The 14,095-nt window shown below is 39.4% G+C and overlaps 1 protein-coding gene across 1 annotated transcript; it reads left to right on the top strand.

Moving 5' to 3' along the window:
- Positions 1 to 1,376: 1,376 nt before the first annotated feature.
- On the top strand, positions 1,377 to 13,639 carry LOC139729608 (heterogeneous nuclear ribonucleoprotein H2-like). Its single transcript, XM_071640535.1, has 11 exons — positions 1,377 to 1,448; positions 3,244 to 3,414; positions 4,355 to 4,510; positions 5,086 to 5,226; positions 7,384 to 7,522; positions 8,446 to 8,630; positions 9,075 to 9,227; positions 9,993 to 10,204; positions 10,776 to 11,013; positions 11,772 to 11,879; positions 12,855 to 13,639. The coding sequence occupies exons 2-11, from the start codon at positions 3,330 to 3,332 to the stop codon at positions 12,950 to 12,952; spliced, it is 1,515 nt and encodes a 504-aa protein (XP_071496636.1). The 5' UTR covers positions 1,377 to 1,448; positions 3,244 to 3,329; the 3' UTR covers positions 12,953 to 13,639.
- Positions 13,640 to 14,095: the final 456 nt, after the last annotated feature.

Below are 14,095 nucleotides of genomic sequence, written 5' to 3'. Positions count from 1 at the left end.
ATTAGAGGTAATAACATATACACTCTAAAAACATCCGAGTCAGAACTGACTCGGAACTGGGTCCGTTGGGGTCACACACCGTTCCGGGTCAGAAATGACAAGAATATGGGGTCAGATATGACCCATTCAGAGTCATGAATTGGGTCAGGGTGACCACATTCGGGGTCTTCATGACCAAATTCCAAGTCATTTCTGACCCGGAACGGTGTATGACCCCAACGGACCCAGTTCGGGGTCAGTTCTGACTCGGGATTTTTTAGAGTGCATAAATTTGTAGTTGTTTGTTTTGTTTTGTTTTGTTTTGTTTTTGTTTTTTTGTGTTTTTTTTTTTGGGGGGGGGGGTTAAGTCAAGTTTTACTATACTGGAAAGAAATAGGCCCATGTATTGAATCGTAAATATATGAGAAACCCCACTACAGATTACAGGTTAATTGGCGGCGCTGAGGCCTATATAGTTTCATGTTCTATTCGTCAACCAACAAAAACATCATCTTAAAAAGCCGTTTTGATATAGTACAAGTTAGGGACAAGTGCAATATTTACATCTTAAACACAATGATAAGGATTCTGATCCTCAAAAGAGATTGTTAATTTGTTTGGTAATTACTTCAGGTTTATTGCGTCCGATAGAGTAGACATAAGATAAGAATACAGCGAGTAGATTGAATAATCATAATGATAATAATAATAATAATAATGATAATAATAATAATAATAACAATACTGATAATAATAATAATAATAGTGATAATTAGAGAGACTCTTATAAAGCGCTCATTCTACCTAAAAAGATACTCATGGCGCTGTATAGAACAGAGTACATATATACATAATGTATCACTTTACAACAGATCCGAGTGTAATATTATGCTAGTATCACAGAAGATATAAGAACAATACACAAACAATATATATACAGTGTATATATACATACTTACAGGTAAACAATTGTCACTTTGAATTGAAAAGGTAGGTCTGGAGGTTCTTATAAATGATATTTATGTTTTAGAAAGTCCACAAAAAATTTGACATTAATATAATGTAAAGTGAGTTCTTTCACTGACGAAACGCTCCTTCATCTCATAATGGCTGATCACTATTAATAACGTGAACGTGATTAGATGTTCGCTGCCCGTCCCGTTCATCACTAAATTGGCAAGAAACCCGTTTGGACCATTCCAATTTTTAGTCGACAACATCCCTCTGGAGAAGAAAGCCACGCTTTCGCTGAGAGAGCATTGCATGCAGCTAGCATAGTGACATGTGTGCATGCATCGACTGTTGTGTGCTGCGGTAAAATGCGCTAGGGGATAGCGTGCATGTGGATGCATGCTTCTGGCACTGCATAATGCTGCATGCAGATATATAGATCGCGTGGGGACGTGTGTCGTGCATTGTGGCTTGCATCAGCTCTGCTGGAAGAGACCTGTAAAACTGTTCATTGGAAGGTGAAAATATTGGTTTTTAGTCTTCAATCTTTACCACTTTACTTGTATATCTCCCGGCGTTCACATTCATATGTTCTAAATTAATTTTGGTGGTTGTGTGATTGCAGGAAAACTATGTTCATGAGGCCCTTGCTAGAGACAAATTTCTGATTTGTGAACCTCATCATCAGGGAAAGGGTGTGCGTGTGAGAATGTTTGAAATCCGCAAGTGCAATGTCTATGACGGTGCGATGTGACATTGTGAAGCTAGATCTAACCAATGTTAGATGTTATATTTTAAGATCCCGAAGTAGGATTGATAAAAAAAAAAAATAATCATATTGGATGTTATCATTATATCATTATATTGGATGTTATAATTTTTGTGGGACATACTGCAGTAGATCTATGTCCCTCAAAAATTACAATCAAATTTTCGAATTGATGATAACATCCAAAATGATTGACCTGTCTAAATGAATCCGGTCAAAACGTCCCTGGGTCAAAACGTCCCCGCCGTGTTCCAACCAAAACGTCCCCGGGTCAAGTACTAGAACGTTCCCGCTTTTGTCCGTGCGCGCTCTGTAGACTGTGGGTCAAAACGTCAGCGAGTCACGCCATGCAACATTAGGCATTACAGCTCTCAACTCGGTGAAGTCACCCAGATTTTGTTGTTTTGCTTTCACTAAATCTTTTTTTTTTTTCAAATGGGTATGAATCGTTCTGTTTAAATATGACCTTACATCACATTCTCCATGATCTAATTATTTATTTTGATGTGAACAAAGTGACAATTATTACGCAAAGGGCACAAATTCTACTCACGTTTCGCCATGGTCGAGCTCGGTTTGTTGTTGACAATTCTATCTCGCGTACGTATTCCCGTCACGGCCTCTAGAAATATGCTGGCTTGCTGCTCTGAATAACAAAATTTCTTCACATTTACCGTTATGAATTGATAAGTGATACTTGTATGAACATTTTAATGCATAGATTTTATAAAAATTTATGACATAGTGTCTAGAACATTTTGACCCGAGGACGTTTTGGTGCCAGCTGGGCCCGGGGACGTTTTGGTCGTACCCGACGACGTTTTGGCTCGGAGACATTTTGACGTGGGGACGTTATGACCGGTAAGCGTCTAAAATGCTACTTCGGGGCCTTAAAATATAACATCTTGGCTCTATTTTGCAGAAAACCTTGTTCAATTTGGTTAAGCGGTCACAGAGAAATGTAGATTGTTGTAAAGCATGTCATGAGTCTAATTTTTCCAATTTTAGCAATTCAATGCTCTATTTCTAGGTCTATTGCGTGAATAATAGACAGAACTTGGACAAAAGAGATTCCCGACATCCTCTACAAAATTCTTCTTTTCTCTTTGACCACTGAAGCAAATTGAATGGGGTTTTCTGTAAGATGTGGGCAATGAGTTATGGTTTCATACCCTGAATTTGTATATTGATTGATTCACTATTTTTAAAGATATCATTGCGGGGGGTCCCGTTGTAATTTTTTTGGGGGACATACTGTACAAACTTGTGTAGGCTCAACTCCTCCAATGCCATGCATTCGTTGGTTGGGAGTGATTTATATTTTCTACACATGTATGCTGGGTTGGGACCTACACAGTACCACCGTGTTTGCTGAAGCCATAAATGTAGGCCTATAATGCTCAGTCGTAGAGTCACACAAACAATCTTATTTGCCTGATCTGTGACTGTCTTGCTTGTGATTGACTTTATGAGTTTTAAAAGTGCCAGACAGTCAGTATTGCATTATGCACCTAAAATGTAATCTTTCTTTCTCTGATTATCAGGTGAAATCGCAAGGAAGCACATCTACTCTGTCAGCATCCAATCACCACGTAATACTTTAGCCGTAAAGCGTTAATCAGGATCAGTCATGGAACAGGACGACGGCTATGTGGTGAGGGCCAGAGGCTTGCCCTGGTCAGCAACAGCAGATGACATCACTTCATTTTTCAGTGGTAAGTCTCTCTCTTCCTTCTCAGCATTTTGACACAAGTATAGTTTGCAGGCACAAACCCTTGTTAGTCTTATTAGGAGTCTGCATGTGCCAAGACTAATACACGCACCACTGCACTGCAGCCCCTTGGGAGAAGCTACAACACAGGGCCTGTGGGATAGTGCCGAAGTGATGCATATAGTAGTCTTGGCGCAGACTCCTTTTACAATCTGTACGACCAACAAGGGTTTGTGCCTGCAAACTAACACAAGTACACCTTGTTGCCCCATGTACATACCTGCAAATGTATACTTTCAACCATTATATCAGACCTTCTTTCAGAATGAGCAGTTTTGTTCTGGATTCATTTTAACACTATTAGTATTCAAGGCATCATGTAACCTGGCCACTCTTTAAGTGGTCATGTTATAACTTTTCATTGTACGTCATCATTAATACAGGTATAATCGTATGCATGATGGCCACAAAATTTGACAAGATTGAGGTTATTTGGTCTCCAGATCCGATTCCTACCTTGTAATGAGGTTTGCGCTATATGAATAGATGGTGGTACAAAAATCAGTTATTGGTCATGAAGATATGAATTATGTGTATTATGTAAAAACGATGTTGTACACAGTGCGCTTTGTACCAGGTAAACTACAATTGTAGTTCTGATAATGAAATCTCAACGATTGTTGTGTATGCACAGGTTGATTTAATATTTAGCTACCAAGGAAACATTAAACTGAAATCAACTTTTGGTTGCCTGTAGTACACCTTTTTGTCCATGTTTGTTTTTCAATTCAGCAAAGACATATTGTATATTATGAAACCACAGCTTTAGTTTTTTATGTCAAAACACAAAGCGTAGCTGAACAGCATTTTTTTTTTTCCCCTCGGCATTTTGAGGGATTTTGGAAGCTGATAAAGGACTTTTGGTCTCTGACTTTCATTCGCAGATTGCAAAATTGAGGGAGGATCCAGTGGCATCAAATTCACATACCTGCCAGGTGGAAGACCCACAGGAGAGTGCTTCGTCCTTTTTCAGACCACAGAGGATGTGGAACAGGCCCTGAAGAAACACCACAACCACATTGGACATCGATACATTGAAGGTTGTTAGAGGGCTTGTAAGAGCCGTATTTGAATGATGTGATAGCAATCTCTGCTTTTGTATTGAATGATTAGAGCATGTTTAGGTACTATAGAGGTGAACATTTTAACACTGTTTTTGTTTATGTTTGGCTATGTTTTAACCTCTTCATTCTGTCAACATGTTGATAACAGCATGATATATCATATGGACTACATGAAGGGAATTAAATATGCTGTATTTGCTGGTTTTTATTTTCCCATTGATGTCATGAAGCACAAACTGCTAGGAAAATACCTTTACCACAAAGTAATCCACAAATTAAGAACATATTTTCTGTTTTGTTTTTGTTTTGTTTTTTGAAGTGTATGATTACTATAATTGTGAAGTTGGATGCACAGAGGAAATTCAGCAAGTCAAGTCTGTCCCTGTCTGTTATGTTTGTCAAAGAGTTTGTGATAAAAGTGTACTGTGTACACCAACTTTCCTACTTTTTTCAGTTTCTAAATTTGAATTTTTGGAATGAAAATTTCATGGCATTGTGTGAACGATAAAGTTATTGTCTTTCTTTTTTCATTGTTATTATTCTATCACCAGTGTTTCGCTCTAAGATGAGTGAGATGGAGTGGGTGACGAGTCGGAGTGGAGCCAACGCCCAGGAGGAAAATGATGGATGCGTGCGACTGAGGGGACTCCCCTTTGACTGCCGACCTGATGACATCGTGGAGTTCTTCAAAGGTCAGTGATCATGGTTCCGTCTTTAAGCTCACCTCCTGTATCCTCGTGATGATCAAAGGTGATATAGACACTTTTCATTTTAGAGTGAAACGACATCACTACAGCCTCTAGGACATAGTAGCATAGCAGGCATCACTTTCAACAATATTTGTATGAACATCACCAACACATGGAAATGTGGATGCTCGCAGGTGTACTGAGGTAAATTTTTGTTGGTGTCTGCTGTGAGAAGGAAACCTTCATTCTTGATTATTAAGAGCTGATTATGATTAAATTTGTTAGTTTTCTCAAAAATTAACTTTTTTGACACCACAAACTAAATCAGCAGTTAACTGTCACAGGGATAGTTTGTTTTTGTGAGTGTGTTAATTTTAAAACATGATATGATTTGTTTTCATGTGTATTCATATTTCCTTCAAGATAGGGCTTGGACAAAACAAAACGAGGAAATGAAATTTCATGTTCTCTTTCTCTGGTTTATTATTGAGCCCCTATTTCTTGGGGGAAAAAAAGTGAATCATCAGTACTGATAAGTGAGGAGGGACCGTGTCATGAATCTTAACAAATAAATTTGCATTGCCAAATTTTAATGCAGGATTTGTACCGTCTTCACGCAAGTGTAAGTCTAGGAGAAAACCCCATGTACATTTATTGTGTAGAGGGGGGTTTTTCAAAGTTCTCTTTGTGATTGCATGATGAGGAAGCTTCCTCCAACTGAGACAAAATAGTTTGGCTCGGGGGTAAATCTTTATAAAAAGAAATAATAAATAAAATACAATCTGCATCACCTGCGAATAATGTAAAGGGCAAGAACTGCCATAATTTCCCCTGCTGGTGTCCTAAGTTGTAGGTTGATTGCCTCATAGTGTCCTATAAGCCAGTCATGGGTAAACTTTGCCCTGTAATTATGGGAAACGAAGAACAAATGTGAGCATTTGGACATGAAAGATAATATCCTTCTCTAGACTGTTTTTCAGACTCTACAGACAAATGTAAAAGCCATGTCAGTGTACTTTGTGATTGTTGAATGTGTTCAGCCTTTATTTATCTTCTTTTTTTTTTTAATAGTGGTCTCTTTTTGTATGTAAGGTGGTATTTAGGACTTTCCGTGTTCTTTGGGCATGCACAAAGTTTGCTTTAGATATTTGCATCTTTTGCTAGGAGATATGTTAGGCTTTTTGGAGGCTGATGATAAAATGCAAATTGAACAGGTTCACATGTACAATTATAGTTAATGTGTATATGAAATTACAGAAACTTGGCCCAAGACTTCAGAGAGAATGGCAAATTTCTCATGTCTAATCAAGTGTGGACAGAATTCTTTATTGACAGGCAAATATGAAGCTTATCAAGTACTGCTTGGACATGTGTACATGGTATGTGCAAGAGGAAATGCACTGGCTCAAAGCCTCAATCTGCAGACAGATATCAATATAATCATATACACGTAGCAGCTTTCACAGTATATTATGGCATTTTCTTCAATACTGTCCTGTGTTCTGTCTCGGAGGGTGCTGTAAAGATCACTTCACACAAGTGATCTGTCCTAACTTAGGCTTTATTTGCAGTAATTTTAAAGATAATGCACTTGTTTGATACACTACAGTAGTGTAGATAATACACATCATATAAGATGACATGTTATTGAAATGATATTAGAAGGAACTTTCTTTCAAAAAGAGAGACTTATTAACTGACGTGTGTATGTATATGTATCCCTTCCTTCATCGATGGTGTCTACCCCAACTGTGATTGGGTGGTTGGCTGGGCTGGTGGGCGGTGCTACGCAACTCTTCTATCACCTTCATTCAATCCCCGATTGGTTGGTTGGATGGGCTGGTGGGCGGTGCTTTTATCAACTCGACTATCACCCCAAATGAATCGCGAATGGTTGGTTGGACGGGCTGGTGGGCGGTGCCTTGCAACTGGTCTGTCACCCTTGAATGATTCCTGATTGGTTGGTTGGACGGGCTGGTGGGCGGTACTATGCACTACACTCCATTCATCCTCAACCTGGATTGGGTGGGCTGGTGGGCATGGCATCTACTACTGGTTGACACTGGTTTTCCCCATTCAATACCTGGACGGGTGGGGTTAATAATGGCCAAAAATATTCGCTGGTGAACAACACACATCTTACCTCGCTTGAAAATGAAGATTACAAGATTGCGCCGGATGGGATTACGTTGCCAAGCGACTTCGATGGGAGGAGTACGGGGGAAGCGTATGTGCAGTTCGTGTCGAAGGAAATGGCGGAAAGGGCGTTGTCCAAACACAAGTCACATATGGGTCACAGGTGGGATTAGCCTTGGTGGTGCTGTCTCTTCTCAGTAGACTTTCTCATCCATCTTTTGACAGATCGTCAGATATAAAACTGTCTTTTAATATTTCATAGCCTTCAAAAGAAAACAGTCACATGAGAAATTTTTAAAGCTTTCTAGAATTTATTTTTATCTTAATGTTAGATATGGTGCATTCAGCAAAAAATTATCCACACAATAAAGGTGTTTTGGTTTACAATTGTAGATTGAAAAAGAGAGAGAGAGAGAGAGAGAGAGAATGTTACTGGTTATTTATACCCAGTTCTGTCCTGATGGTTGGTAAGCATAAATCAACATTCTAAATAGGAAAAAAAAACATGATTCATTGAGGACATGTCTAACTTTGCACCACACACTATCTGCATTGGGTGTCGATGGAGAAGAAAACCCCATAAGGGTACAACAAATTTGTATGTAGCAATAGTATATCTCTTCATCACTTTGTAAGAATGAGGTTTAAATATAAAACATGGATGATGAATAACTGAAATTTACGGACTATGATCAAATTCTATTAGATCTATGATATAGAAAAAAAAAAGCAGGATAGTATAATACTAGTAGCTTCGTTCAAAATCCATCTCTGGGCTAGTAAAAGAAAAGGTAGCAAGAACTTTTTGAGAAATATTGAAATAGCACTACATACCCTTTCCAGACTCTACATTTGATAAGTATCCATCGTGTAATAAGTCTTTTCATTTCTTTGTGTAACTGATACTTGAATATCATTCAAAAGAGTTAATAGAAGAAATGCAGAAATATCATTTCAAAAGAGTTAATAGAAGACTTCCAGTGGTATAGTGCGAACAAATTATTAACTGAATTATAATAATTGCTGCATTTCTTGTAGAAGGCAAGTTAATTTTGATTGATGATGATTTATCTTGTCTGTTTCTAGATATATTGAAGTATTCCAGTGCAACTCCTCTGAAGTGAGGCGCTTCAATTCCAACCCCGGCAAGTTCCGTGGTGGAATGAACCGCCCTGGGCCATACGACCGTGCTGGTGTGGGAATGGGAGCTGGCAATCTTGGCCGTGGCCGTATGAGGAACTCTGGATTTGAGCGCAGATACGGAGGTGGAGGTAAGTGAGTTCACATGCATTCACCAACACACTGTAAAAAGAATTGGGTGTTGTCATATTCTATTTTGTCACAGCAGTGATTTACAGCATAAAGACAATTATTTCGGCATAAGCAATGCATTTTTTTTTTTCAGTAGAAAATACTTCCTATAACTTATTGATGAGATTTGCTAAATCACTTTTAATAGTTTGGGCTGGTTCCAGGACAATTTCCCCCTAGGCAGTTATCCTGGACCCTCCCCCTGACCCTATCCCTAATCCCAATCCTGAACCTAATCCTAACCCTAACCCAAATTAAAATCTAAACCTAGCCCTAACCCTAATCTTTACTCTGACCTTATTACTAACCAGTGTTTAGCCAAGAGGTAATTGTCCTCAGGAGGTGATTGCCCTGATAATATTTCAGGAGATGACCAATTAAGTTTTTGTGCCATTTCTGTGCAGGCTATGGTTATGACAACGACTTCAACTACAACTTTGGTAGTAGCTACGGAGGCAGTGGAGGCAACTTTGGAGGACCTCCCAGTGGTGGAAGGGGGATCTCTGGCCCGGGGCGTGGAGGATGGGGAGGAGGACCACATTCTCTTATGTCAAGGGGTAGGTTTCAGGCTCAGATGCCATCGTTTTCTAGCAACTTGTATATTAGTGACCAAGACAAGTAGGAACTGGTACCATGTTCTTGACCATTGTATGTGTACCAGCAATTGATGGTCTGCTAAGATCGGCAATGTTCTTTCTGTCTGTCGTAAGAAGTGTGTGCATGTTTCCTCTTCTTGTAAGACTATCAGAAATTGGAGATTTATTTGTACTGCTATCCAGATTTTGTGTGTAATTCTATGTGACTTGTTTAACTCATAATACTGCTGAGGCTGTTGTGTAGATCATCATTAATGCAATTCTAGAGTGAAGCACCATGTGGTGATAAAGGTGGTATTTTCTTTCACGGTCAGGGAAATCAGCCTTGTTTAATGCTCTCAAAGTTCACTGGAAACAAGTCTACTTGAAGTGCCAAAGTACATGATGTTCTGTTCATGTTTCTCAGGTTTTGCAACGTAATGGACACTCTTTATATATCATGTCTCCTGCTATATCAGCAGGATTGCTGAAGCACTCAAAACACCACCGGCAGTCAGTCAAGGAGCATTCATGTCTAATCTTCATTGTCAACATATATGAACATTTCAAATCTGAAGGATAGTTCTAAGACATGTGCATGACTGTCACAAGTTAAGTGTGTTAGCACCTTTCTGTTAATCACATGAATGAAGAGAGCAATAGAGGCGAGACAATATGTGAGAATTTCATCCCTAGAACCCAGTGAGCCAAGGCCAACATCGGATCGCATTTCCTTCCCACAAGCAGGAGACTTCAACCGTGGGTTTAGCAGTGGCATGGGAAGCGGGATGGGAGGCGGATTGGGCGGCGGCATGAGAGGCGGTGGTGGAAGTGGTGGCGGTGGTGGCATGGGCTTCGGAGGAGGAGGCGGCGGAGGAGGGGGAGATTTCATGTCGACTGGTTACTCGGTGCACATGAGGGGACTTCCCTTCAAAGCCACAGAAGAAGATATTCATCAGGTGAGGTAGCCCTTGGTTTCCAAATCGTAGGACTGCTTGATTATGTGCCTCAGACAGATAGGGCCTATGACTTGCCTTGGTAATTAACCCTTTGATGCAAGCCATAGACAAAAAGTTACCTTTCCTACTTTGTCAAAGGTCATTATCAAGAACATGTTTTTATTTACAAGCCGTCTAGTCGACACAGATCTGCCAAGTTTCCCTTATATCGGTAAGAGCATAATTCAATATCTCTCATCAGTTGATGAGGGAATGTATGTATCGCCCATTTAAGATTGAAACACATTGTCATCTCCCTGATTGCTCTTGCCATCTGTTATTCACATGTACCAATACATCTCATTTCAGCAACATTTGAAGAGAAGTATTTAAACAAACACAGTACTGATATGTGTTTTGCAGTGTTGACTTGTTGCAGATTTTCATGGCATGTTCCTACAGTTAGAAGTGATGAGGTTATGTGAGTGGATATGTGAAGCAGTATACTGAAAATCTTACATAAAATTAGATGCAAAAGCTTTAGTTCATCTTGTAACCTGTAATTACTTGTCCCATTTGTATACGCATCCAGTTCTTTGGTTCAACTGCCCGTCCCTGCAATGTCACAATCCACCGAATCAATGGTCGCTCCAATGGAGAGGCTGATGTGGAGTTCCCCACCCTGGAGGCTGCCCAGGCTGCTATGTCCAAGGACAAGCAAGAGATGGGCCACCGCTACATTGAGCTCTTCCTGGACGTAGAGGACTCGCGCGGCGGTGGTGGCTTTGGAGGGAGTCAGAACGGCTCCCGTGGAGGCGGCTACTCAGGAGGTGAGTACATTAGAGATCATCTGAAATTTCATGTCCACACAGGGTATCTGACCAACTCAAAGTTGGTTACAAGTGATAGCTACCACTTTTATTGTCTCGCCTGCATAGCGGAAACGAGATGTAGGCATCATGTTGATGGGGTCAGCATCATCAACAATTTGATGTACTCTCTTGAACTTTTCACACTTTGAGCTATGACCATCAAACTCACACCACAGATACATAACTGGAAGATGGCAGTCAACTTCAAATATGGGTGAAACCTGATGCAGTCAAAGGTCATAAGATCAATGAAGTTACAATGCCGTGTTTGCATCAGTCTTGCAACATAAGCTTGGTAGTGATAAATGTCAGAAAGCTTTGCTCAGCAGGGTTGAAGAGTTTGTGTTAAACAGTTCTCTCCTCTATGAGTATGAATTTATTTTTAGTACTTTATGCACTAATCCAAGCACACACTGAAGTTGGCTTTGATGATGTGTCTTGCATGATCTAAATATCAGCATGGCTCTCCTACTCTTGGTATTGCTCTCAGTATTTTAGTGTTATTTGAAAATGAGTCCTAATAAGTGTAAAAAAATTTAAAAAGCAGATCACCCATTGTTGTGGTATCATTGTGGCATTAGTTTGCTCTTTTTGAGAGACATTCTTGTTTAGAATGTCCATTGGCTTCAGATGTGAATTTACTGTTAGCCAGATTGTGTGCATCCTTTGTGTTTGCTGATAAATGATTCCTCTCTAACTCGTGATATCTCGCCCAGGTGGCTATGGCGGAGGTGGTGGCGGTGGCTATGGAGGCAGCCAGCTAGGTGGAATGGGTGGTGGATACTCCAGCTTTGGTGGCAGCGGTAGCGGGGGAGGAGGATACGGTAAGCATCTTTGTGTAATAGTCATGCAGGTTCACATTCCATCATCAGGACAGTAATAAGTTGTGTCCAGCAGTAATAACAAAATACAGTTAACCTTGCTCAAGTCAACCGTGCATAAGTCAAATAATCACCTAAGTTGAAGATTCAAGTCATCTTCTCTTTATATTCTATTGATTTTAATCCCTCATAAGTTGAATTTTCTCTGAGTTAAAGTTAGTTCTTCAGTCCATATAGATTGGACTTGGGCGAGGTCGACTGTAATACAAAGTTGTGATGGTTAGCCTTGAGGTTTGTCCATTTGGTTCATTACAAATTAACCGAGAGATAAAATGGCTTTTGTTGAAATTGGGAATACCAATGTGTACATCAAGTTGATTTTCAAACTTAATAGTCTTGATACAAGTCTGAAAGATCAAAGTGTGATTTGCATGAAGTTGAATTTTTTTTCTATAAAAAGATAACTTTGTGTTGCTCTTGCATGGTATTTGGTACCATAAAAAATAATACAAATATACAATCAATGTGTTTTTAAATGTCTTTGATTTGAAAAAGAAATAGTGTGTTACTGATAACGCTAATGGATTGATTTAAACTCAAGAAGAATTATTCAGGAATGTCTGTGGCAATGCCCTGCATATCATGGCCAGATGAACACAAAAGTCTGGAGTCATGCAGGGAAATTGTTTTTAGATTTGTTTGTTTTTGCCTTATGACTTTTCTATAAATTTCTTCATTATGTCTGTCCATCTACTTATGTTTTTATTTTTATGTATGTATGTATTTATTTATTTCATTTTATTATTAGGTTTGTTTGTTTGTGTGTTTGTTTGTTTGTTTATTGGAGGGTTTATTGCTGATACTCGTGCATTCTCTCTCTATCTCCTTTCCTGACTAACTTTCTCTCTCTCTCTCCCTTTACGATTGCCCTCATCCCCCTCCCGATGGTCCCACCTCTGGTCATCCGTTGCTAAGCAGGATCCGGAATGGGAGGAGGAAGCTCTGGTTTCTATGGCTCTGGAGGGGGTGGTGGCTCTGGCATGGGCATGAGCAGAGGGAATAACTACAACTACTAGCTCAGCTCAGCAGACTCTAGTTATCACCAGTGACCCTTACTAAGACAAGCTGTTGACATCTACCAGGGTGTTTGTACAAAGTTTTATATTTCACCCCTTTCGTTGCGTTTTTTTTTTTTTTTACTGTCGATATTAAGTCTTCTTGAAGGTTGTTTTTGTCAACACTTCCGACTTGTGCATCTTTCTTTCTCTCTCTCTGCCCTGGTACTATATCTTTTCAATTTTGTATACATTAATCTGCTATTGTGAGATTGCAGGTTATTGTGCAAACACATTATGATAAAGAGATGTAAATATTCAAAATTCCATTATGCATATCTGCAGTTTCTGAATGTTGTGTTTGAATTCATGACTCGTACTCCATCTCGATAAGGGGCTAGTGTTGTTGAGGGGAATCACTGATGGATGTTTTTTAGCATGTAGCATGGACTGATGAACTGTTTAAATGTCCTTACAGAGTTGTGAACATTTCCAAGACACTGTATACGCCGAATAATTCGCGAGGTTTTTATTTTCACAAATTTCACGAGTCGGGTGCTATTTGCAAAATTAAAGACACGCGAAAATATTGACTCTGATCCCGATGTGGATGTAACATATAGATGTACATTTCTCCGTTCAGTACAGGACTCCAAGATCGTGAATTTAACCACTCGCAAAATCGTCGGGAATTCCTGATACGCGAAAATTTAGACTCGCAAAATATATGGCGTATACAATACTCTTTCCATCAGTTTCAAGCAGTCTTTAGTGAAATATGGAATATAGTTGCAGACATGATTGTATGTGGCACGACCCAAAGCAGATGCTAAAGCTGTGTATTCAAAGCTGACATGCATAGATTGGCTTTTCATGTTCGTGAAATGATTGCGTAGAAGGGGAAAAATGTGTTAATTTTATGCCACATGTATAATTGATTCTTCATGATTTGTCTACTGCTTTATTGCAGGAAACATTAACTTTGATGCATTTGTTCTAATGAGTGACATTAAGGGTTCACACAGTATGTGCGTGGACTCTTGTTTCTTGTGTCCAGTGTATAGAGCAGCTACCTCTTCTGAAGAAAGACAAAGAAAATGGAATGGCTACAATTTATAGAACAGATTGGAGTATGTAGTGCCACAAGTATGGTTGTGATTCTTA

This window comes from Diadema antillarum, unplaced genomic scaffold, assembly GCF_040938485.1.
Source record: "Diadema antillarum isolate AM-2024a unplaced genomic scaffold, OU_Dant_1.0 seq00000248_RagTag, whole genome shotgun sequence".
Lineage (NCBI taxonomy): Eukaryota > Metazoa > Echinodermata > Echinoidea > Diadematoida > Diadematidae > Diadema > Diadema antillarum.
The sequence above is the reverse complement of the archived record's forward strand: the minus strand, read 5'-3'. Positions and strand labels throughout refer to the sequence as shown.